The sequence below is a fragment of the Xenopus tropicalis genome, chromosome 8, assembly GCF_000004195.4.
Source record: "Xenopus tropicalis strain Nigerian chromosome 8, UCB_Xtro_10.0, whole genome shotgun sequence".
NCBI classification, from domain to species: Eukaryota; Metazoa; Chordata; class Amphibia; order Anura; family Pipidae; genus Xenopus; species Xenopus tropicalis.
This window is the reverse complement of record NC_030684.2, coordinates 122,632,464-122,657,254: the sequence shown is the minus strand read 5'-3', so window position 1 is coordinate 122,657,254 and position 24,791 is coordinate 122,632,464. Positions and strand designations below refer to the sequence as shown.

Genomic DNA, 24,791 nt, shown 5'->3' with positions numbered 1-24,791 from the left:
TAATTAAATGCTTAAACTGTTATCAGTGTCACGTGGTTGGCAACATACAAAATTATTTTTGAAGGCCGTAGGGAGTATTTGCAGATCACAGACTGTACATAGAGCACAAAATTCAAAAAATAACCCCAAGACACTGCTCAACAGTGATGAAATGTGCAGAGAAACAGAGCCACTCTCATAGAAAGAACCATCCACCTAGGTCAGCTGTCCCTAGTGTTTATAATATCTCTACTAATAAATAACTCCATACTGTACCTGCATCATCATATTCATAGTCTGAGATCATGTTCTCTGGGAGGGTTCCAGCTGTAACACAACAGATGACATCTTAACAAAAAGGTGAGATTTTATATTGCAATAAAATTCACATAATCACAGCACCCACTGTGAAGCACTGACCCCCAAAATGTGTTGCAGAAAACAATCAGCAAATTGTTTTTATTGATAATAAAGTAAGGGTAATATATACATAAATTTGTCTCTAATAAATATCACTGTAGAAATTGTGCTGTACCATCAGACATGAAAGGAATTTCATCTTTTTCTGGCTCTTCATTGTCATCATAGTCATCTGATGGAAACCTGTCATTCAATGATCCTGAGAAAATGGAAAGAACAGTGTAGCATCAGTCATCCATTATAGAATGTACCACATTTTATTTTTTGACAGTTATTGTGGGTGCCATCTGTTCTGCAGTGCTTCCAATTGAACAGTAAGAGATCAAGGAGAGTACTGGAGCTTTTAACACTGCCACAAGTAGAACTCATCAAACAGTCATGTTTGCCATAAGCTTTAGGACTATGCTTAGATATATGCATACAGTGCATCTTCTCTGCTGCCATAAAAGTGCCCCAAACTACAGTACTACTGTTGCCTCCCATTGCCATAAATGGGGACCACCTGAAAGTACTAGTGATTCCTTAAAGGGAAACGAAAGTCAAAGTCACTTGGGGGTGCCAAAATGTTAGGCACCCCAAGTGACTTTAACCGATTACCTCGTACCCCGGGCTGGTGCCCCTGTTAGGAGAAAACAGCACCAGCCCGGGGCACCTGGAGCGCAGCGCTTCCGTCTTCCTCGCTTCCTTTTCCTGAGTGCCAGCGGTGGGCGCATGCGCAGTAGAGTGAAAAGCCGACTTTAACATTTAAAGTTCGGCTTTTCACTCTACTGCGCATGCGCGCGCAGCGAATCAGGAAAAGGAAGCGCCGGCAGCTACCCCGGGCTGGTGCTGTTCCTTCCTCACAGGGGCACCAGCCCGGGGTAAAAGGTAGGCGGTCAAAGTCACTTGGGGGTGCCTAACATTTTGGCACCCCCAAGTGACTTTGACTTTATTTTTCCTTTAATATACACTATAGGGCAGATTTAATTTGTAGTGTAAAAAAGAGTGACAAAATTCACCACACATTGCCATGTGTCGTGTAAAAAATGGTGTAAAATTATTGTAAATTTTTTTACGTGTTTTTCTTGTTCCGCATATTACGTGGAGCGGATTAGAGATAACGCAAGTGAGCACAAAAGGGTGACACAAGTAAAAGTTATAACTGGTGTTAAAAAGCACATGAGAGTGCACATTGCAAAGGAACTAAATGTATTACACTATATATTATTTTTTCTTCTTTTACTCACAAGACCTCAAGTCTACGTTTGGAGTATTCTATTGAACTCTGGAGTGGATTAGACCAAAAGGCAAGATGTTAATTTTAATGTAGCTTTGAATAAAGACATTTTTTATTACACTTCTTGATCCTCTGAGTGCCTATAAGTCCATATGTTTCATGTTACAAGGCACTCAATATTAGGCTGGTTCTCACATTGGATGTTTTTGAGTGCATGCTCAATTTTTTCTGTTATGGTCTAACCTGTTCCATTATACCTTGTGCTGTGCCTAAAGATCCCTGAAGGTCTTAAAGATCTCCATGTCTCATTTGAAATGTTCCTAAATTTGAGATTAAACCACGCACTATAGCTATTTTTTGGGTGCACTTGAATGTAGTAAAGAACTGGGTTAAATGACAAGGAAAGACACACACTTGATCAAGGCACACCATATAGGAAGTTAAAATAAACCTTTATTTATATGACTTCTAAAAGATTAGTTCAAAAACCATGTACGGGGGACAGGAAAGGTTAAAAAGAAAAAGCAGCCCTATGTTTGTTGAAATTAGAACAGTTTCACTTTCTATGTTGCAACATTGTAACCATATCGCAGAGAAGGAGAATTTGGTTCTGCTGGAATTGCTACTAAGAGACAGTAAGTATTGGGACTCCATGAACCAAGCATGGATAGACCACACTGTATCAATTGTTAGATACTTACATATATTTGTAAGGTAAGTATAGGTTTCACCCCAGTGATATCTTATGAGTCCTAAATACTCCAGTTAATGTTGACGGCACCAGTTTATGGATGCCAAGGGACATGAATAGTTGTTTTTCCTTTTGGATTTCCAACATTAATGGGAGTTATAATTCGGCCAGAATTCTATTAAGGGGAGAAAGCCCGCTCGACATTTTCGTAGGATAATTATATCTGATTGAAGCACCTGCACTCAGAATTCTAAACACTGAGGCGGGTGAAGATACTGCACATAATAGGCAGCTTACCGACCAACATATGTGGTACTGAGCACTTAGACAGTAATCCGCGGCCACCTTGGGGATTCTCGTCGCTGAAAGTAGTTCACTACCTCTGGCCGTGTAGGTGTACGAGCAACACAAATAGTATTAAGTAATTCTAATAAGGGCGCATTTGTTAGTTTATAGTATCGGCAATTAGTTCTTAGCGCCAAACGGATTTATGTGCTGCATACCAATTGGACCGACGAGATACTTACCTAACTGTTCTTTCTAGTTGGAAGTCGGTCTCGCTTCTACCACACAGTTACCCGATAGTATAGAGAACCACTATGTTTAGTCGGGAGTGAAATGTATTTGGTGCCGGGTAACTCACCTGTCAGGACGCAATTGTCAACCTGAAGTGCGGACAACGAGTTCCCCGTGCTAAATGGTTGGGTATACTGTACAGCAAGCCTGCGCATATGATATTCAATTTCTGGCCAAGATATTAGCTGAGTTGAGAACTTGAATTGTACCCAGCTATTGTTGAACAATTCCCAGATATTACAAAGAGCTATCCTGCGCCGTTAGAAATAAAGAATAATTGTGTTCTAATGAATGGCTTAATTTTAAGCACTTAATTATAACGACGAAATAAAGGTTAGCTGTAGCTCTGTATATAACGCAGCGATTAATGTGACTCACTGGCGAGTGATAACTTAGCTATTTTGGCGTAACTCTGTAATAGAGTCCAAACTGATTTATTGAAACACCTACTTTTCCCCCTTAAGGTCGTGGCAACATAGTTTGACCCTGACTCGGGTATGGATTGTTAACTATAACTCCCACACATTTTCAGTTGGGTGTGAATGACACAAGGAGTATTTAGGACTCATAAGATATCACTGGGGTGAAACCTATACTTACCTTACAAATATATGTAAGTATCTAACAATTGATACAGTGTGGTCTATCCATGCTTGGTTCGTTGAGTCCCAATACTTACTGTCTCTTAGTAGCAATTCCAGCAGAACCAAATTCTCCTTCTCTGCGATATGGTTACAGTGTTGCAACATAGAAAGTGAAACTGTTCTAATTTCAACAAACATAGGGCTGCTTTTCCTTTTAACCTTTCCTGTCCCCTGTACATGTTTTTTAAACTAATCTTTTAGAAGTCATATAAATAAAGGTTTATTTTAACTTCCTATATGGTGTGCCTTGATCAAGTGTGTGTCTTTCCTTGTCATTTAACTCATTTGAAATGTTATCAATGTCATGTGGTTGGCAACATACAAAATCAGGCCATGGGGAGTATTTACAGATCACTGACCCCAAGACTCTTCTCAGCAGTGTCAAAAAGTGCAGAGAAACAGAACCACTCCCATAGAAAGAACCATCTACCTAGGTCAGCTGTCCCTTGTGTTTATAATATCATAATAAATAACTCCATACTGTACCTGCATCATCGTATCCATAGTCTGAGATCATGTTCTGTGGGAGGGTTCGAGCTGTAACACAACACATGTCATCTGATGTTAATGTAAGAGGAACAAAAAGGTGAGATTTTATATTGCACCAAAACTTCACTAGAACTGACCATCAGAATGTGTTTCAGGAACCTGCCAAACTGCAGATATCGCTGCACCATGACCTGTGCCAACCTCAGTGGACACAATTAAAGTATCCAGGATCTATTTGGTGGGTTATATTTACATAAATTTGTCTCTAATTAAAATTGGTGTGGGGATTTTGCTGTACCATCAAATATGAAATCAATTTCATCCTTTTCTGGTCCTTCAGTGTCATCGTAGTCCTCAGACTGAAGCTTGTCATTCAATGATCCTAAGAAAAATAAAGAGAAAAAGACAAACCAGCATTAGTAATCTTTTATGAACGTTACCACATTTCAGCTAATGACAGTTTTTGTGGATGGTGTCTTTTTTTTGCAGCACTTCCAGTGCAATAGTTGTCGATAGGGGAGAGTAGTGGAGTTTTGTAATGTGTTTTACAAGTGGCAATCCTACATGTACGTGTAGCCCGGAACGCCTGCAGGTGACCAATCTCTTTCTGTGCCATTAGCCTAAAGTAAATGCACTTAGTGACTATTCGTTAAAGGCTCTGGCATCTAAACACACTCCTTGCACTTCCTTATATTTGAACCAAGAACCATTGCATCCACCCTGCCTCTGTTGCTGTCACTGTCCTGTCTCCAGCATAGGCCTCCAACATAAATATTTGAGATTTCTTTACTTCTTTTTGTGGCGCTTCCTTTTCTGGCCTTTTTCTGTATTTGATTTGAGGTATTTGCACAATACCTTTTCCAGTGTCACATTTAACCCCTTTGCCAACCATAGCTCTAACACATGACCCAGCCCAGTGACTTGTAGGAGCTCAGAAACCATTTTGTAGTCCATGCTGTAAAAGACGTGCACCAGATTCTATTTTCTCCTGCAATGTAGGGTTAGCTGTTAAGCTAAGGGACTACAATCTGCACTAAGCCATTCCAGCTGCTACCAGAACCTCAGGGCCCTCACTGCCATATAGTTTTTTGCCAACATATGTGTTTTGGGTTGCAATTATGCACCTATGTATCCACATATTTGTTTGGTATGTTGTATTGTTGGCATTGTAAGGCATTGTTGCCTTAGTACAGGGCCACACTTAAGACATAGGAATCAGGCAAGTACCTAAACCCCTGATCCATAGTCGGCTGTTGGGATCCTAATACAGGTGAGGTATTCATCCTGAGGACTGAGGTATCTTTCCAGACTGCCCTCCATAGTGGTGCAGAGCTGACAGGTGCTTTACCCTGCCCAGACTCAGTAGAGGTGGGATAAACCAGTGGGCATCCTCTCTTGTTGTCCTCAGAGTGTGGTACTGCTATTTCCTTGATGTGAGTACTATCTATAACCCTGTGAGCTAATTGCCTTGGACAAATAAATCGGTTATTGTTTGTTTCATTGCAAAGAACCTTTTGGCGCCCATTCTTTCCAATTCCTTTGCACACAGCATAAGTGAGTTGTAGTCACACTACACCCCAAGCATATTTCCACATAGCGACAGCCCATCTGAGTCCTATGTACCCCATGCTCTAACGCCATTCTAGCTGGCGCTGCCTGTTTTTAAAGCCAAATAGAGGTTACAAATGTATATAAACAAGCTTCTTGGGGCAGGGCCATCTCTCTTGTGTGTCTAAACATGTGCTACTTTGAGGGCACACTGAAGGTTTTTTTGGTTTTTTAGCTTGACCATTTTTTTTTTAATTACTAGCATTTTTTCAGATACAAAAAAAGAAAATCCCATTTTCCATTGATGTTTAACATTTCAATAATAAATAAAGCAATTTTTTGTTGTGATTTTTCCCCACTGCACCCATTGTGATGTAAAGCACTGCATGCACAGTATATAAATAGTATAGTATATAAATAGGGTTGAACTGGGCTGATGGGACACTGGTGGGTATGGACCCAGACTTGATCCCTGTCTCCCTCCCCCGTCGCTCCCCCACTGCCCTCCCTCCCCCAAAAGTAAGTATAAGGTGCGCATGTGGGAGGTGGGCTGGCAGTGGTTGAGCGGGCGGAAGGCACCCCAGGGGGGGTATGGGGGCCCCTGGGGTAGCAGCCTCAATGATCCTTGCACACCCCAGTTTGCCCCTGTATATAAATAAAGATACACATGCATACAATTTCAGTCTGGAGAAACTTCAGAAAAGGTCACCTTGGCTTCCAGAAAGTAATGCCCCTTTGTCCTTATCAGGCTCTTCTATGTCCTCATAGTTATTTAATGGATATTTGTCAGTAGATGCTTCTGGGAAAAAAGACAATGAGTGAATCAATCAATTTATATAACAGGCAATGTCTCAAATCTTTACTCAATGCTCAATATATATAATTTTTTTTATATATAAATATTGCACTTTCGTTTTTGAATTCCCATTTGCAGTGTTGTAGCAATTTATGTGTATCCATATGACTTCTATAGTTTCTTTAACCTTATGTGCTAATCAAAGATTAAAAATAATAGTTCAATGCAATGGTAACCTAAGGCAAGTTAGCCATAGCAACAAATCAGCAGGTATCATTTACTAGACACTTTATTGAAACTAAACAATAGTTGCTATGGGTTAATTTTTTGCATCTTTTATTACCTCCAAAGCCAAAACCGCAGCCAAAGACTGTAAGATAATTTGAATTACTATCAGTATACTGTATTGTACTTGAATAGAGAACTGGCTGAAGGATAAATTACAAAGATTTGGGGTAAATGGAACATTTTCTAATTGGGCCAGTGTGGTTAGTGGAGTACCGCAGGGGTCAGTCCTTGGTCCTTTGCTTTTTAACTTGTTTATTAATGACCTGGAGGGGGGCATAGACAGTACTGTTTCTGTCTTTACTGATGATACGAAATTGTGCAAAACTATAAGTTCCATGCAGGATGTTGCCACTTTATACACTAAATGGTAGGGTGTTGGGGGGATCCTTCTAATTTAAAAAATTCAGAAATGTTAAGAACTGAAATCTACTTATTTTGGAATTTTATTTGGTCTTTTTTCCATGCCTTTATTAAACAATAGTGCACCATATGGTTTTACCTTGAAATATTGTATTAATGCAAGTTTTTGAAAAGAATGAATCACTGGTAAAACATAAGGGATGTGCTCTGAACAGTGGGGTGTGCGTCTTTACAGAAATTTTAATCAGATCAATTGCAGATAATGGTACAGTAGAGTCATATAGTAGAACTGATCTGAATTAAAGAAATATTATATAATATCACCTGTAACAGATATCACACTGTTTTTGTCTTCACTGGCACTTGTGTAATATTCCAACTTCCGATCAGTGGTGTCCACAATGGAGTCTGCAAAGTAGGTAACAGGAAAGTAACATGTCTAAACAATGCAGTGTTACAGAGTGACTAATGTGCTGGAAGTGGTAAATCATTTTTGTGCAGTATCACTAGAATGTTTTATTAACAAGCACCTGATTGGTTTATTAACTCATAGTGGTTACTGTCATCTTGTATTTGTGCAAGGGTCAATTAAGAAAATATGCTGTAGTATGTAGGATAGAATCATCAGGGTTCAATTGATATACCTTACTGTAGTACTAGTGTATTAATTTAATTGTAATAATTTAATATAAGACTGCATGAAGGCTCAAAGTGCTTAAGACTTTGTTCTTCTAACAGTAGTTAGACACCTTTGTCTTCATTTCATTCAAATGTGAAGCTGGCCATACACGCACCGATAATATGGTACAAAGCCTTGTTTCGTCCAATATTGGGTGTGTGTATGGCAAGTTGGTGAGGTGACCGATATCGCAGGAGGCTGCTGATATCGGTCGACCTGGACGATCGGGCGAGTTATAAAATTTTGATCGGGCGGCATTGAAGGCGCCCGAGCAAAATCTATGTTCAGTGTTGAATCAGCAGAAGGAGGTAGAAATCCTACCTCGTTGGAATGATCTTTTGTGCGACTGATGATAATTGACACATGTGTGGCCAGCTTATGGCTAAGGATCCACGGAGCAGTTCAGTCGGTAGATCTCTGCTATCACGGGAGACTAACTGCTCCAAAATGGCTTTCCACCGGCAACAATAGGAGTCACCAGTGGAAAGCCCTTTGCATCACTTTGGGTTTCCGAAGTCACCTGCTGGGGGAAACTTCATACGACTTTGGAATACCAAAGTGATGTAAAGGGATTTCCACCTCCGACTCCTATTGTTGCAGGTGGAAAGCCATTTCGGAGTGGTTAGTCGCCCCCAGAAGCAGAGATTAATCATGGGCAACTGAACCACCGCTCCATGGATTTTTAGCCTTTGACATTTTATTTTCCTCTGGAATGCTTTGACAAACATTTGGGATGGCTATTCTAGTTTTTGTTACCCTTAACTAATATGTTGATATGAAGATTATCTAAAACCCACTAAAAGTGCAATCTAGAGAGGGTCTTTAGCATTTCAGAAGAAACGGTTATAGTGAAACAACATCTAAGGGTAATTATTGAGTGACTAAAACAACAAGATTATCTTGTTCTCAGCCAAACAGAACTCCTCCCGAGTTTGACCAGTGAGAAGAAGCTGTATAACGAAGAAATATTGTTGGCCAAAGTAATAGAGATTGCATCATATAGAGGGGCCTACAGGGTCAATGGGTGCAACAAACTGATGCAGTCATCGTCAGAATCAAACCTTCCCGATAGTGGAATTCATATTTCACTCGTGATTCACAACTACTACCCTTTTGTATTATCTGGATCTTTTGGCAAGCTATAACCCTTCCCACTGAGTAACAGTTTCCATAGAAGGATCAAGCAGGGGCGAAGCCAAGTCGTCATGTTGTAATGTTATTTAAACATTACCACATAGATGTATAATAGTGAGTTCAATTTCAGTTATCATTAATATGTAGTTATCACATTAATCACATAGCAAATCTTCATGAAAAAGTTCCCCTTTAAAGCATTTAATCCTTTAAACACAGTAAATAAAATAAATTTTTATCTTAATGACTGACATACCTGATCCTTCAGAGAGAGCCTTCTCGAATTCTTCCATAGCAAAATTAATCTCCTCATAAATGGGGAAGGCAGGAGACAGTAAAGAATCGGTTCTGGCCTCAAGAACTGACATGTAAATAATAAAAATCATAATGATTTCTACAGAAGGCAAAAAGGAAATTTGCGCTTTGAAAAATGTCACGGTTAGGATGTTGTCTACTGTATCTGCTCAGCAGTGTGATGCAAAATAAAGTAAAAAAGTATGGAATTAACTTCAAAGTTATAAAGCATGTTTAAGTGAATTAAGTGGGATGATCTAACTTTAAGGCAGCTGTTAATGTGATCAATATCAGTAAAGATAATTTATTCTGACCCCAGGCAGAAGTACAAGAGCACTAACGGGCAAAAAGTTAAAATGTGAGTACACAGGGCTCTCTGTATGGATGTGGGGGGGGGGGGGTAGATCTGGCACAGTCATTTAACAATACACAATATACAGTATATATATATCTGGAATGTGATATCTAGAAAATGCCAGTGTCATATCCTATATTGTGTACTATGTTGTCGCCCAGAAGAGTAATGATGAGTATCAGCAACTAGGATATTAACTGTAATTAATTAACCCACCAAGGCTGTTACACATACCAGCAACATTGTGTTAAAGTCAAAATATTACCCAGGTATGATGTGTGTAATTCTGTTGGTATGTGAGATGACCTGGGCAGAACCAACACCTTATTTGCCTTTGACTTTTTTTCCGGCCCAATCCCTTGCCCTTTCCTCTTTCCTTTCCCGGTCTCCATGCACAGTCCTTCCCTTCAGCTTCTCTGATCTCTGTTCTGCAATCCCTCACTGTTCTTCATGGCCAAAATTTATTTACCATGGCTGTTCTACTCACTAATCTCTCTGCCCTTTCCCCATTCCTACTCTCCACTCCCCCTTATCTCTTTACTATTTTCCTCGACTGCCCCCCCCCCCCCAGTTTCCATACACTTTGCCCTGCACCTCACACCAGTCCATCGTCCTTTAATATCTTTCCCCAACTTTTGTGCTTTTTACCCTGCTTTTACTTCTCTCTCTGAATCTGCTTTCCAATTCAAGGAATAGGTAACTATTTCTAGAAAATAAATACACTGGATTGTGCCATGTGCAATGCTGTAGTATATTCCACACATTGCAAGCACACAGCAACACATTAACTAATTGGATTTATTCAACCAAAGGCTCTGTATGTACCAAAGCAACAGAGAAGAATTCAGAAAAAAAAGATTCAAAATTATTTTGTCTGCTTTGACAGTTGACAGTTTTGTTGTGTGGTCAGGGTTTCTGTAATGCACCACATGGCAATCGCATCTCCAGGCAGTTATGGATATGTAACCTTATTGAATATAGCTCAATTTCTGATTTGGCAATATTTTGTGAAAACAGTAGTATCAAGGAATAACTTACCCTTTTTGTACCAGTGCAGGTTTCTTGCTAGAGCCCAGACAACCATTATTCCCAAAGCCAAAAGTATTGCCAAAACAATACAGACGATGATGGGGATGTTGCTAGAAACATACACAGTACTGATGCGAGAGCTTACTGAGGTAGGCGGTCCTAAAATAAAATTCAGATTTAAGAGTTGTTATATAATAGCATCTATCTTTCACTAAATAAAACATTTGGATTTTTTTGGTCAATAGCTGCTTCTTAATTCAATTACACAGGTACATGTAATATTTAAAAGGCAAAATAAAAAAAATAGAGAGATGGCAGCAATTAGGGATAAGATCATAGCCCTCATCCAACAACTTGTTTTATTTTGTGGGGTTGTGTATGTAAAATTGGTTTGAGGAGCATAACAGACACCAAAACACAGTCAATAGTGCACAAGTTTAGAAACAGAAACCAGGAATTCAGTCAAATGTTATAGCACCCAGCAACGTTGTGGGAATGTCTGCAAGAAGATGGCGAGCTGCAGAGTTTATAATTTCCCGGGGCAAAGGGAATGACATGCAAGGTGGATATTTTTAGTTGATAACCACACTGTCACCTGCAGAATATACAGAATATTGAGGAGGATTTTTCCATTTTATGTCAGTAAAAGTATTTTGTGAAAGAGAGGATTTTAAGATTAGGATGCTATCACTGGTAGAAATCCAGTTAGCGACAGATAAGCAAGAATAAACAAGATAAGCAAAAAAAAACCTTATTAAATGAGACAGGATGTAGCCCATAAACAAAAATAAAGGAAGTGAACATAGAAACATACATAAGATGTTTGAACAAATGTACTCTGGGGAGTAGATAATTTCAGTCAGTTTGAATTGATAAAATGTGATATCAGAGAAGTTGTTCAAGGGAATAGCTGGCACATTGTATACCTTTATAAGATTATGGATGATATGCAGAAAAGAACTGAAGTTTGTTCCTTAGACACTTGCAAAGGAAGCTCAAAAACAGCAAGAGGAATGATGAAGAGTGAAACTTAGATAAAAGGTCTAGAATGAAGGAAGCAACAGACTGAGAAAGCCAGTTTCTTATCAAGCTGATTTCCAACACTGTATTTCTGTTCGGAATGAAAAAAACCCCTCCATGACTACAGGTTTATTTGAGAAAGAATAGCTTAACTACCACTTTGAGAGATGTCCGGTTTGATGCAGAATTAAATAAACGCTTGTTTGAGAGTAGTTGGGCATATTGAGGGCAGATAAGAGTTACCCAAGGAAAGGGATTTTTGCATTTTCAAAAACACATTTTTTAGTCTGGTATAAAAAGAGCTCTCTTAAAGATTGGGGTGAACCTTAGTTGCATTAGCCTAGATCATCTAGGCAGTATTTCCCCAACTGTATATTCAATTCACGAGTAGGCATGGAGCCAGGGAGAGGCTTGAAGTTTCAGCTGAGGTTTTGCAAAAGATGCCCTGAAAAATCTTATAAGCAGGCAGAATATTAGTTGACTGCAAGTCAGTAGTATTAGGTCTAAGTCAAGTTGTACAATAGAGGTGCAAACAGGTGGAGCTCCTTCAGGATATCTGATAGTTAAATCAGTCTATATAATATGAGATTGAACCAGTCAATGTGGCACATAACATCAGTGAGCTGCACAAGCCCATTAATGCCAGCGTAATTGCACCTCGAAGCCAGAACTGGTCTGGGCTAGTTTATTTGCATCTGTGTGCTGTACTTTCCTATGAAACTCAAGATTTAAAGGCCCACTGATGCCAAAGGCACTGCCATTTCACATTGCTGTCCTTGCTGGTAGCAGGTTCTTCTGCCATCTATGAGCACTGTTCTGTTTCTGACCCTGAGGAAGCCATGTTAGGTCACTTTGGGCTCTACTCATGATGAAGGGTGAATAGTGGAAGTAGGATATGAAGAATAACTATTGTGAGGGATGTGTAGCCTACACCAGGAGAGATCCTAGGGACTGGGATATAACCTAATCACCTTTCTCAGGCATTTCTAGCACTTATTTACATATGCAAATATGCAGTAGAATAAAATCAGTATATTTACTCTACTGTTCATGTGCAAGCACAAGCAGAGAATGCCTGGGAACAGGGTAAAATAGTGGAGCGGCATTGTTTTTCTCCAGTCTGGTGCAATTTTTCTCTAGAAGAATCATCCACCTCGGGAAAATAAAGATGCAGTGCAGAGAAGCACAAATGGTACTGCATGCAGTGTGCTACTACAGCTCTTTACACCAATACAGGGAAGGAGGTACCTAAACCTAAATTATTTGTTATGCGCTAAGGTGAACCTAAATAACTGACAGATCTCCAAAGGAGCCTTGAAAGACAAAATACAGAAAATCTCTGGTTTAGACTTACCAGTTGTGGAAGGCAGTGCTGCTGTGGGCAAACTTTTTTTTTCTCCTATAAAGAGACAAAATATTTGAAATTAAAGAAAACTTTTTCACAAGCTCACAGCAAAGTTTTCCTTTGTATATGAAAATTGTGAGTGCCAGTTGGTACTTTATAGTCTATCAGTGTGGTTGTCATTAAAGATATAGACTTTGAGCATGATGCTGAGGACTTATTCCAAGGAAAAAGGTTAATGAGAGAGAGAATAAAGGCCTACGTCTTACTGACCTGAAACTAAACTGCTATGGTTATGTTGGTTTTAGGCAGTACACCGGGAAAGCATGCTCTGTGTGTGCTAACCAGCAGTAGTGTGAACATACAACATTCTAAAGCAGTGTAACTTTATATGACAACATGGCTGTTTGTTGCTGTGGTGGTTAGGCACATGCTGTTAGGTAGAATCATGGTACTGCAATGTGTGCAAGATATTCCTCGTGTTTTCCTTACATGTGAGTCCCACTGTTACCATGTGATGGGGTTAGGTTACAGGAGTACTAATTCCTATTCCCTGGGTTAAACTCTGTATATCAGTTGTGGTGTGTTCATTTACTATTGCATATAACCGATAGTAATACTTTTTAATAATATAAGTTTGAACAGCAAAATGCAATAAGTGTTGTAGAGATAACCCCATGCCCAGATAGTTTTAATAATACACCCAGTAAAATTGGGATATTACTTATCCCTAAATATATGAACTCATGAATACCATTAATCATCTCTATATGTGCAGATAGTCACCTACCAGTGCATATGACCCCAGCATCCTCTTTGTGGTGACAGTCGCTCCTATTCCAGCGCACAGAGAAACAATCTTGCAGCGCCTGTTCATGGCCTTTGCAGGACACCTCATCTAACCAGATGGGACCAGTCCCACTCCCAAACATGGCCTCCCCGGTGGCATTGATAGCTGAGCCACAGCCCAACTGTGCACACACCACTTCCGCATCCTTCCTGTCCCAGGAGTCATCACACACCGTTCCCCAGGCTCCCTGGTAAAATACTTCTACTCTGCCAGAGCATTTGTCCTGCCCCCCAATGAGACGTATCCTTTCAGAATCTAAGGAGACAGAATAAAAAACAACGTGGTTTTTAAAAGGGTCTTACAAAAAGCAGAAACATGTTGGTGAATATATATGGCAAATGGGGGCTTTACAATGATATTATGTTAACAGGGTGTGGCATTAGATATTTCTGTATTAAAATGTATATAAATAATAATATTTTTTATCATCTGTAATTATGCATAAAATGACCTGCACTACACAGAATAGATTATCATGAAGAACATGACATTTATTAACAGATATCACACATATGCATACAAATCTCAGAAGCCCTACTTGTTAAAGTTTACATTTGTCTCTAAATCCATGTGTTCATCTAAGCATTGACACACAAACATAATGTTCACTCACTGGGTGAGGTTACATTGCCAATGCAGAATAGAACATTACCACAACACTCTGCTCTTCTGGGAAGGCTTTTACAAGATGCTGGAACAATGTTGGTTGGACTTGCTTCCATTCAGCCATAGCTTTAGTAAGGTTGGCCAGTGATGTTGGGTCCAAATAAGAATAAAGCAACAATACCTTTGTGGCTTGAGAAAGTGCATAATATTGTCCCAAAATGTTTGATCCTCCTATTTGTGTCTTAAGCACCACAATAAAAAATTGGGAACAGACCACAGCAATTTGGATCCATATACTGGCGGTGGAGGAGGCCAGTCACATACCGATTTTCCCCTCAGAATTTTATATTTACAGTAATGTTGGGTGACAAGGCAAGGTTTGTAGCATGCATTGTAGTCATCCCGCAGGTATTCATTTGGATTAAGTTTAGGACCCACCAACTACTTCCTACCCATCTGAGTGATGCACAAGCTAAGGAATGGCAGGAGGCACTGTCCAAATAGGAGCCCTGTCCTTAACGCCTTAAGGCAGAAAGGACTGGGCTACTCTAAATTATCTTTAGTAGGAACAACTACAAGACAGAAATAAACTCTCCTAATTTAACTCACCTGTACAGTTTTGAGATGTTGGGCAGCTCTCAGACTCCATTACAGCTCTATAAGGTCTATGTTTAGAACCTGTACAGAACAGAGAAAACCAAAGCCAAAAATGATAAAATATGGGTTTCATATTAAAATTTAGACATTAGATTTCCAATTATGGCTAGGGGTTTCTGTGCTAATGGGATACTATTAGTCAATTATTTATTTTTCTGCTGTGATTTGCTGCGTTTTGGGTTTCCTAAACTCGCATCACATCTGGTTTTAGGTACCAAGATTTTCATTTTTTTCCAAAAAAAAAAAAAAACGATTGAAGAAAAACGTTGCCCTTGCCGTTGTGATTGAGAGGAAAAAATTGGGATCTCGATATACTCAGAGTGAGAGCGAGTGTCCCACAAGAAAAGAGGGATTTTTGTCTTACCTGTAAAATCCTTTTCTCTCTTCATTGAAAGGGGGACACAGGCACTGATGGGTTAACTCCACCTTCCGGGAGGAAAGGACACTAAAAGAACTGTGACAGCCCTCCCAGGGGGCCAGGCAGCCTCTCTCAGCAGGCTACACCCCCCTGCGGGGGCTGGAACTTCCCAGAAGTAGTAGAAAATTAGAAGAAGGAACAGAAAAACTATAACGACAGGCCAAGGTCCATAAACTGTGTCTTGGCAACTATGTACACCAAGCCCTGTGGGATGAGATTTCTTGGAGTAGGTGAATGGGGGACTCCTTCCCAGGAGGGCCGAGGAAGACTGAGACACCGGTCGCCTGCAGTACCTTTCTGCCAAATGCGGCCTCGGCTGAGGATGCTATATGCACCTGGTAAAAACGTGTGAAGGTGTGGATAGAGGACCAGGTGGCGGCCTTGCAGATCTGATCCACAGTGGCATGGTTCTTTGCTGCCCAAGAGGCGGCCAGGGATCTGGTCGAGTGGGCTGTGAGCCTGAGAGGAGAGGGCTTGCCTGCGACCTGGTAGGCTCTGGTGATGGTGCCTCTGATCCACCTAGCAAGGGTGGTTTTGGTGGCCCGTAAGCCCTTGCGGGGGCCTACGGGGATGATTAGGAGGGCATCTGACCTCCTGAAGGCTGCTGATCTTTGGATGTAGAATTTGAGAGCCCTGACTACATCCAGGGAATGAAGCGCTGTCTCTTTGGGATTTTTGGCTTGTGGGCAGAAGGACGGGACCACAATGTCCTGGTTTAGATGGAAGGCCGAGATGACCTTAGGCAGGAACGCGGGAGTGGGCCTGAGGACGGCCTTGTCCTGGTGAAATACGAGGAACGGGGATTGGCAGGACAGAGCCGAGAGCAAGAAGGAAGGTGGTCTTCCATGTAAGAAGAGTCTCGGATGCCGTGGCAAGGGGCTCAAAGGGGGGCCCCTGGAGGACAGAGAGGACCAGATTGAGGTCCCACCCTGAAGTGGGTGTGCGGATGGGGGGGGGCTAAGTGAGCCACGCCCTGAAGGAAGGTCCTGAAGTGGGTGTTTAATGCGATCTGGCGTTGGAATAGTACAGAAAGGGCCGAAATTTGGGTCTTTAGGGACGCCAGGTGGAGGCCCTTGTTGAGACCCAGTTGGAGGAAGCCCAGGATGTGGGATATGTTGAAGCGATGGGGAGGGAGATCCTGGACCGAGCACCAGGAGATGTAGGTTCGCCAGGTACGATAGTAGAACCTTGAGGAGGATGGTTTCCTGGCCGCGATCATGGTGGTGATAACGCTGTCCCCAAACCCTTGTTGAAGCAGTACTAGGGTTTCAAGAGCTGAGAATTCTGGTGGAACACTGGACCCTGGCTTAGGAGGTCTGGCCGGTCTGGCAGACGAATGGGAGCGCCTCGGAGAGATTGACTAGGTCCGCGAACCAGGCTCTCCGGGGCCAGTGTGGTGCGATGAGGATGGTCTTGACCCTCTCCCTCTTGACCCTTTTGAGGATCTTGGGGAGAAGTGGAAGAAGAGGGAAGATGTAAACGAATTGGTAGGGCCAGGGGGCTGTGATTGCGTCTACTCCTGCGGCGACTGGGTCCCTGGACCGAGATATGAAGTGAGGGAGCTTGGAGTTGTGACGGGATGCCATGAGATCGATCTCTGGGGTCCCCCAAACTGAGATCAGATTCTGGAAGACCTGTGGGTGGAGTGCCCACTCCCCCTGGTCTAGGGTCTCTCTGCTGAGGAAGTCCGCTGTCCAGTTGTCCACACCAGGAATGTGGATAGCAGAGATGGCTGGGACATTCTCCTCTGCCCAGGCAAGGATGTGGGCAGCCTCTTGCATTGCCCCCTTGCTGCGAGTGCCCCCCTGATGATTGACATATGCCACCGCGGTGGCATTGTCGGTCTGGATTCGGATGGGCTTGCCTCTGAGGAGAGTTGTCCAATGAAGTAGAGCCAGGCGGATGGCTCGTAGCTCCAGGATATTTATAGGAAGAGATGATTCCTGTGGGAGCCACCTGCCCTGGGATACTTGTTCCTGGCAGACCGCCCCCCAGCCCCGAAGACTGGCATCCGTGGTGAGGATTGTCCAGTTGTGCGAGGGGAAGGGCTTCCCCTGCGAGAGACGAGCTGGCTGGGTTCACCAGGATAAGGATTTCCTCGCTGAGGGAGGGAGGACTATCTGGGAGTCCAGGTCGGGGTGATCGGGATCCCACTGGCTGAGGATGGCCCGCTGGAGGGGTCGGGTGTGGAACTGGGCAAATGGGACCGTGTCTATGGCTGAGACCATAGATCCCAGGACCTGCATGCAGGTCCTGAGGGAGACCCTGGGAGAAGAGATGAGAGATTGTGTTCGAAGGAGAAGGGCCTGGACTTTGTCTGGCGGGAGAAGGGTGAGGCATCGTTGGGTGTTGAAAACCGTGCCCAGGAAGGTCATTTCCTGCGATGGTGTAAGAGATGACTTCTTGAGGTTGATGACCCATCCGTGGGACTGCAGGGTCTGGATCACCTGATGAACCGATGATGGGCCTTGTGAATGGGAACATGTAGGTAGGCGTCCTTGATATCTATGGAGGAAAGAAACTCCCCGGGTTCCATTGCTGCAATGACCGAGCAGATGGACTCCATCCAGAAGGTGAATCTCCTGACACATCGATTGAGCTTCTTGAGGTCCAGAATGGGTCGGACGCCGCCGTCCTTTCTGGGGACGCAAAAAAGAATGGAATAGAATCCCTGGCGATCTTCCTCCCTGGGAACGGGAGCTATGACTCCCGCTTCTTGGAGCGATAGGATGGCCCTCCAGACGGCTGCTCGGTGAGTGGGATTGGTGGGGAGGGGAGATGGTAGGAATCTTGAGGGGGGCGGCCGGAAGAACTCTATGGCGTAGCCCTGAGAAAGAATCTCCCTCACCCAGGAATCTGTGAATGGATGGTCCCACACCTCCCGGAACAGAAGAAGACGGGCGCCTATGCCCATCGTTCCGGGGGTGGATACACCTTCAGGCAGATGTGGGCTTGTCTGAGGAGGGCTTTTGGCCCTGCTTTTCTGAGGACCAGGCAGAACTCTTGCCCCTGCCCCTGAAGGAGGAAGGTTTGTCTGAAGAAGACTGCTTGGTCTGTTTGGGACGAAAGGAGCGAAAGCGGGAGAAGCGCTGATTGGTGTTCTGAGGTTTTGTCTTTTTCTGAGGGAGAAGGGTGCTCTTGCCTCCCGTGGCTTGGCTGATGATCTTGTCCAGCTCAGATCCAAAGAGAATCTTCCCCAGGAAGGGGATGGAGACCAGAGATTTTTTGGAGGTAAGGTCAGCCGACCAGTGTTTGAGCCAGAGAAACCGTCTGGCGGCAATGGAGGTAGAAGAGGCTCTGGCAATCATCTTGGCCGAATCAAGGGAGGCCTGACAGAGGAATTGAGAAGCCTCCTTGATCTGTGCAGGGAGTTGTAGGATCAAGGATTGGTCAGAGCCGTCGAGGACTGCTTGGCTAAGCTGGTCTGCCCAAACCTCGCAGGCGCGACTGACCCAAGCTGTAGCGAAGGTGGGTCTTAGGGCAGAGCCGGAGGGGAAGAAAATGTATTTGCAGAATCCTTCCAGCCTTTTGTCTATGGGATCTTTAAATCCCGCGGCGTCAGGGACAGGAATGGTGGTAGACTTGGATAGTCTGGAAATAGGAGGGTCCACTGTAGGTGAAAGGGACCACAGCTCCATGTCCTCCTTAGAAAAGGGGTAAAGGAGGGAAAAGCGCCGGGAGGTGTTGGTCTTGCGATCTGGAAAGGCCCATTCATCCTTGACAACCGAGAAGAGTTGGTCGTGTGAAGGGAAGACTTTGGAGGTCTTCTTTTGTCTTTTAAAGAAATCCTTGGATGGATCTGCAGAAGTAGGAGCGGATACGTTGAGAGTTGTTAGAACAGCCTCGATTAAGCCGTCAATGTCGGATGGGACAGGCAATTCAGTGTTGGTTTGAGGGGTGTCCTCGTCGGACGAGCCCTCTGAAAGCTTCGTCAGAGTCCGGAATTGAAGGGATGGTTAGAGCCCTGCGCTTGCCCAAGGAGCCTGAGGAAGGCTGGGAGACTAATTGGTTGACCAGTTTGTCCAGAGAGTCTGGCAGTCTGGCAAGGCTCTGCAGGGAGGCGAGCGAATTGGCTAATTCGCGGGCCCAAGGAGGTTCAGCCATAGAGGCTGAGGGTCCTGAGGCAGAAGGTGAGGCAGAAGGTACTGGAGGAGCAGGCTGTGTGCATGAAGCACATAAAGGCTCAGAATGTCCAGTGGGGAGTCTGGCGCAACAACGGGCGCAAGCAAGAAAAGTAACCCGCGCTGCAACTGGGTTCTTGGAGGAAGCCTGTGCAGAGCGCAACCTGGGGCCCTCCTTTGAAGGATCCGCCATGTTATTGGGTGGCAGGGTATGCTGCAATGAGGTGAGAGAGCACCTGCTGTAGTAAGTGTGTGACAGGGGATGTAGTTGCCAAGGAGCAGTTACTGACCTGGTTTGCTGTGCCAGAGAGAACTGGAGCAGTGTAGCCTGGAGAGAGGGGCTGGAGCCTGGTCTGTGGTTCAGAACGCTGAGGAGGAAGGAGGCGTGCAGAGAGAGAGCGCGGTCAGAAGGCGCGAAGAAAAATGGGGCGGCGCTACAGCGCATCACTTCCTGGTAAGGGGAGAGCGTGCTCAGAGGATGCGACGTTGAGGAGAGCTGTCGCACCCTCTGAGAACCATGGCGCTCTTCATGGAGACGGAGCGGCACTGCGCGCCACCATGTGGGAAGCCAGGCATTCCTTCTCTGAGGTGCTGGCGCCGCAGCTCCGCAGGTGCAGGCACAGAGGTCTGTGCTGCGGTCTGCTGCCGCAGGGTTCAAAAGACCGCCGGCTGCCAAGGGGCTAAGCGTCCCCTGTATCCCTCTCCCTCTAAGGGAGAAACGCAGGGGGAGAATGGCAGGGGGGTAGGAGCGCAAGGGGCTGAGCCGCAGCTCCTGCCCTTGCCAAAAACTCCAACGCATCTGGGGACTGAGCCGTAGCTCCTGCCCCAGGTACCTGTGAAAGTAAGGATAAAATGAAAATAATAAGTAAAAATAAAATAAGTGAATAAAAAAAAAAGGAACTCCCAAAGGGAGTTGTGTCCTCCTCCCATAAGGACACTAAAAGAACTGGGAAGTTCCAGGCCCCGCAGGGGGGTGTAGCCTGCTGAGAGAGGCTGCCTGGCCCCCTGGGAGGGCTGTCACAGTTCTTTTAGTGTCCTTTCCTCCCGGAAGGTGGAGTTAACCCATCAGTGCCTGTGTCCCCCTGAAATGAAAGAGGAATGCAAGATTTTGGATGTACAGATGTAGCCAATTCCATCTACCATGTTGTTGCATTATGTCTCTTCCAGTTAACACAGGGGGAAAAAAATACCATGGTCTATTGGGTTTTCTATTGTGTTTTGTGGCAAGTCTTTGCACTCTAGCACCATCTAAAGGCAGGATTTAGAACTCAAAAATGGTGTCTGGACATGGTGAGACAAAATATAAAACTTGCTGGCTGCATCTGTATGCATATATATTTATACTTATATAGCACTAATTATGTTTGTAGCACTATACATCAGAACAACTACACAAGAGAATTCTGGGAAGAACACTGTATTGTACAAAACAAATCCATAGTGGATAGCTTTAAACTTTGCAAATTAGTAAATCCAGCCAGCTATGTTGAATATATTATAAAACTATTTATTTTATTTTAAAATATCAACCGCCAATTAACTTGGTTTTTCTCAGGTACAGAATATAATGCTTTATCTATTGCAGACATTCTGTAACATTGTTTTCAATGTTGATCTATGACCTACACAATAAATTATTTCACCCATTTAAGTCATTGTTCTTCTTTAACAAAAGTCTTTATGACATAATTATCAAAAATATAAATATCAAAAAGTGCAGCTGCATAAACTAACTTGCTATAATAAACATAAGCACAAAAACAGGGAGCACTCACCGGATAGAAGAACTGAAACCCCCCAGCTTGACGCGTTTCATGGCTCAAGGCCACTTCATCAGAAGCTACCCTGATGAAGTGGCCTTGAGCCATGAAACGCGTCAAGCTGGGGGGTTTCAGTTCTTCTATTTTTGCTATATGTTTTTAATGGAAGCTGGAAATAAAAGTTTATTTTATTTTTACTAACATAGTTGTCCTGGCGTGCTCCATCCTACTATATCTATTTTGTATAATAAACAAAAATTGGTAAATAAGTCAAGAATAGCTTCAAACTCAAATTTCTCCTCACCATCCACCAGAACAGGCAGAAGAAGGATCCACAATAGAAAAATGATTCAGAATAAATAGTTTAAAAAATGCATGGTGGATCTTCATAGGAACTACTAACTTTAGCTGAAGGGTTACATAGTTAATTTTATCTGAAATAGAAAAAAGCCAAAATAAACTTGACACCCAGTTTAGCAGAAGGAACCACTTAATCTAATGTTTTGTAGAAAACCACACCAATTTCCCAACTGAAAAGGGTGGTGCTTGTTTCCTCTTTAAGTCAAAGGATGTCTTTGCTTGAGATTGTGCACCCCTTAAGGTAGACAGAAGAGTAAGCTGTATCTCTGTAACTGATTCCCTAACAGATAGAGATGAACCAAACTTTGTGGAGTCACACCAATGAGCTTGTGTGGCCGCTGTGCCAGACAGGCATCAGTCCTAGAGCATAGCTCATGAAACTGGGGCTGATTAACAAACAAAGGTGCTAAATTACACCACTGCAGTTACCAATAGCAAAAAATCTGATCTTGCTATTATCTTCTACTAGAAACCCTCAGAATAATGTGGGCGGAGTTATGTTTCAACAACTGATAAAAGATGTCTGAAAACAGCAGAACTGGCAGCTTAACAAATACCGTTGTAGGGCTGTACACAAATAATCTCAGCTACATCAAATCTTGATAAAAGGTCTTATGCGACCTGAAACGTTGCTGCTGTTGTTGTTATTTGCCCCAGAAAACTTTGCAATAAAGGCATTTTAATCTACAAAGACAAGAGGTGCTGTTCCTGTTCTTCTGTACCAGGATGTGCCGATGGAAAGTGGCCATTGGGGAACCTGCACTACTTCTAACTAATCACAAGGCTTGGTGCTGAATACTACTCTCCAAATTGTAAATTGCATCACTCCAAACAAATACAGTACATACATCTAATGAGTATGCACATTTAGGTGTGTGCCAGCCACTTACTAAAATATTTTATTAGTTTGGAAGAATGGTCATTCCTGTCCGTGACTTGGGTTAAGTCATCAAGGTATTTAAACCAGCTCTAAGGTATACAAAAGGTCACTACTTGAGCAGTAGAGACTTATACAGACCATGTATGCAAACCAAAGATTCATAGATTAGAGATTAATACACAACATGATAAATATTCTGTATTATATATATTATATTACTAGGTATTGCAGATGACCTTATGGTAATATCTTACATTTGATATTTGCCACCTGTGCTTTATCGCAGATGTTTCTGGTCCAAGGTTTTGAAGAACACTGCCACAGAGCTGCATCATTTTTCCGGCACTTAATATTGTCCAGTAGGAAGGGGCCTTGTGCTACACCATATTCATATAGAGAAACGGATTCATTACTCACTCCACAGTTTAGTTGGTTGCAAATGAGAGAAGCAGTAGTCTCTTCCATTGCATTGTTGCAGACAGATGTCCAACTTCCATTGTAATAGACTTCAACCCGTCCTTCACATTCATGTGTTCCTCCAACCAAACGGAGATCAGTAAATTCTAAACATGGAACAATGACATATTAGTGATGTAATTGCTAGAGTTTTAATGTTCACATACAATGTTTCACATCAAAACATATACTGATATATTGTATTTTTTTTTTCACTCTCGGTGCCAAAGTCCGTCCTTACTGTGTAATTCTGAGGTACAGTACATTAATGCTGCACCACATCTCTCTAAATGTTATATAGTAAATAAAGTTATCCCTTTTGTAAAATATAAGAATATTATAAGTCACTGAGGAGTTCCATGACCATATAAAAGCACAACCACTCAAGATATATAAGGTGCCAGTGAGTAGACCAACCCTGCCAGTGGTCGTATAGTATATCCAAAAAGCAAGGTTCACTGTAGCACATCACAACATTGGATGAAGATGCTTCACAAGTGCTTTATTGGAGCCAATGTGTGCTACAGTGAACCTTGCTTCTTGCATATAAAAGCACAAGGCCAAAGGCCGAGTGCTTTTTTACAAGTCATGGAACTCCAAGGTGACTTGTAATATCCTTATATTTTTCAACAGGGGTTACTTTATTTATTATAATACACAAGTTTTAGTGAGTCATGTGACAGAAAAAACATCACTAAGTACTGATTATAATTGACCACTGATATATTCAAAAGGAACTAAAGCAAGAAGGAATAGACTTGCCCTGTCACTACCCAGAAGGCTGCTAAAAGACATAGCTAAAGGCAAAATATTCTCCTTGTGTTCCACCTTTTATTGACATAAACAGTTTTCTGAGCATTTTGAAAGAATCAATAAAGTTTACTGTGAAATTCAAGAGAATGTGTGCACTATTTAGAGAAATTAAATGAAGTTGTAATTTATATATCCAAAGTGATGTTTTACATGGCAATTCTTCATTGCTTTTAAGGTACTGATAAAAAATTGTTTTGTTTTTAATCACAGAATTACAATGCACCTTAACCTTAGTTCACAACCCCTTTTCTCACTATAATGATGTTCCTGCTTACTGATGGTGACCATGCAATGCAAAGAAAAAATAAAAATAGATGAAAGTTAATTAATAAAAATTGTACGCAGTGGTGCTACATGCCTCACACAGCTTTAGGGCTCAAAGAGCTGAGCAATAGATTTCATCATCTGTTATCTCTCTGACAATTAATTACATCACTGATTAATTCTACCATTATATGTCTGCATATATATATATATATATATCCAAACTTACTGAATATACAGAATCTGGTCAGATTATATAGTAATATGTAATGCTGGTGGATGTTTTTGTGCTGTATATTCCTGTTTATTTTTTATTTATTCATGATAACTTACCTTAGCTAACAATAGTTATGGTAATGGCACAATCTAAAACCAGAAGTCATTTTACCTGAACATATGACACCAACATCCTCCTTATGCTGACAGTTGTGCAGGCCCCAAGGGCTGGAAGGACAATCCCACAGAGAAGTTTCATTTCCTAAACACTTCAGATCATCCATCCAAATCTTCCCAGTTCCACTTCCATGAAATGCGTTGGTTGTACTGATGGCATGTCCGCACCTCAACTGCCTGCAAACCACATTAGCATCTTCTACATCCCAGGAATCATCACAAACTGTCCCCCATTCTCCATGGTGATAGACCTCCACTCTGCCAGCACATCGACCTCGGCCGTCTACCAGCCGTACTCTCCTGCTAGCTGCAGTATGTAACAACAATTAAAAAAATATTAGGATTATGTCCTA

General features: G+C 42.5%; 1 protein-coding gene and 2 long non-coding RNA genes across 3 annotated transcripts; all 3 read right to left on the bottom strand.

Moving 5' to 3' along the window:
• Positions 1-514: 514 nt before the first annotated feature.
• Positions 515-4,394, bottom strand: LOC116406598. Its single transcript, XR_004219602.1, has 3 exons — positions 4,314-4,394; positions 4,013-4,063; positions 515-598 (listed from the first exon to the last, which is right to left on the bottom strand). It is a non-coding gene; the product is annotated as an uncharacterized LOC116406598 (long non-coding RNA).
• Positions 4,395-6,275: 1,881 nt separating this feature from the next.
• Positions 6,276-9,176, bottom strand: LOC116406597. Its single transcript, XR_004219601.1, has 3 exons — positions 9,077-9,176; positions 7,332-7,415; positions 6,276-6,362 (listed from the first exon to the last, which is right to left on the bottom strand). It is a non-coding gene; the product is annotated as an uncharacterized LOC116406597 (long non-coding RNA).
• A 1,091-nt stretch (positions 9,177-10,267) lies between these two features.
• LOC116406822 (antigen WC1.1-like) lies at positions 10,268-24,752 on the bottom strand (the record flags this gene model as incomplete). The annotated part of the gene is made up of 7 exons (XM_031891744.1): positions 10,268-10,284; positions 10,508-10,657; positions 12,873-12,917; positions 13,651-13,965; positions 14,926-14,994; positions 22,767-23,075; positions 24,434-24,752. Coding segments are annotated over 7 exons (1,224 nt in total), but the record flags the coding sequence as incomplete, so codon positions are not given.
• Positions 24,753-24,791: the final 39 nt, after the last annotated feature.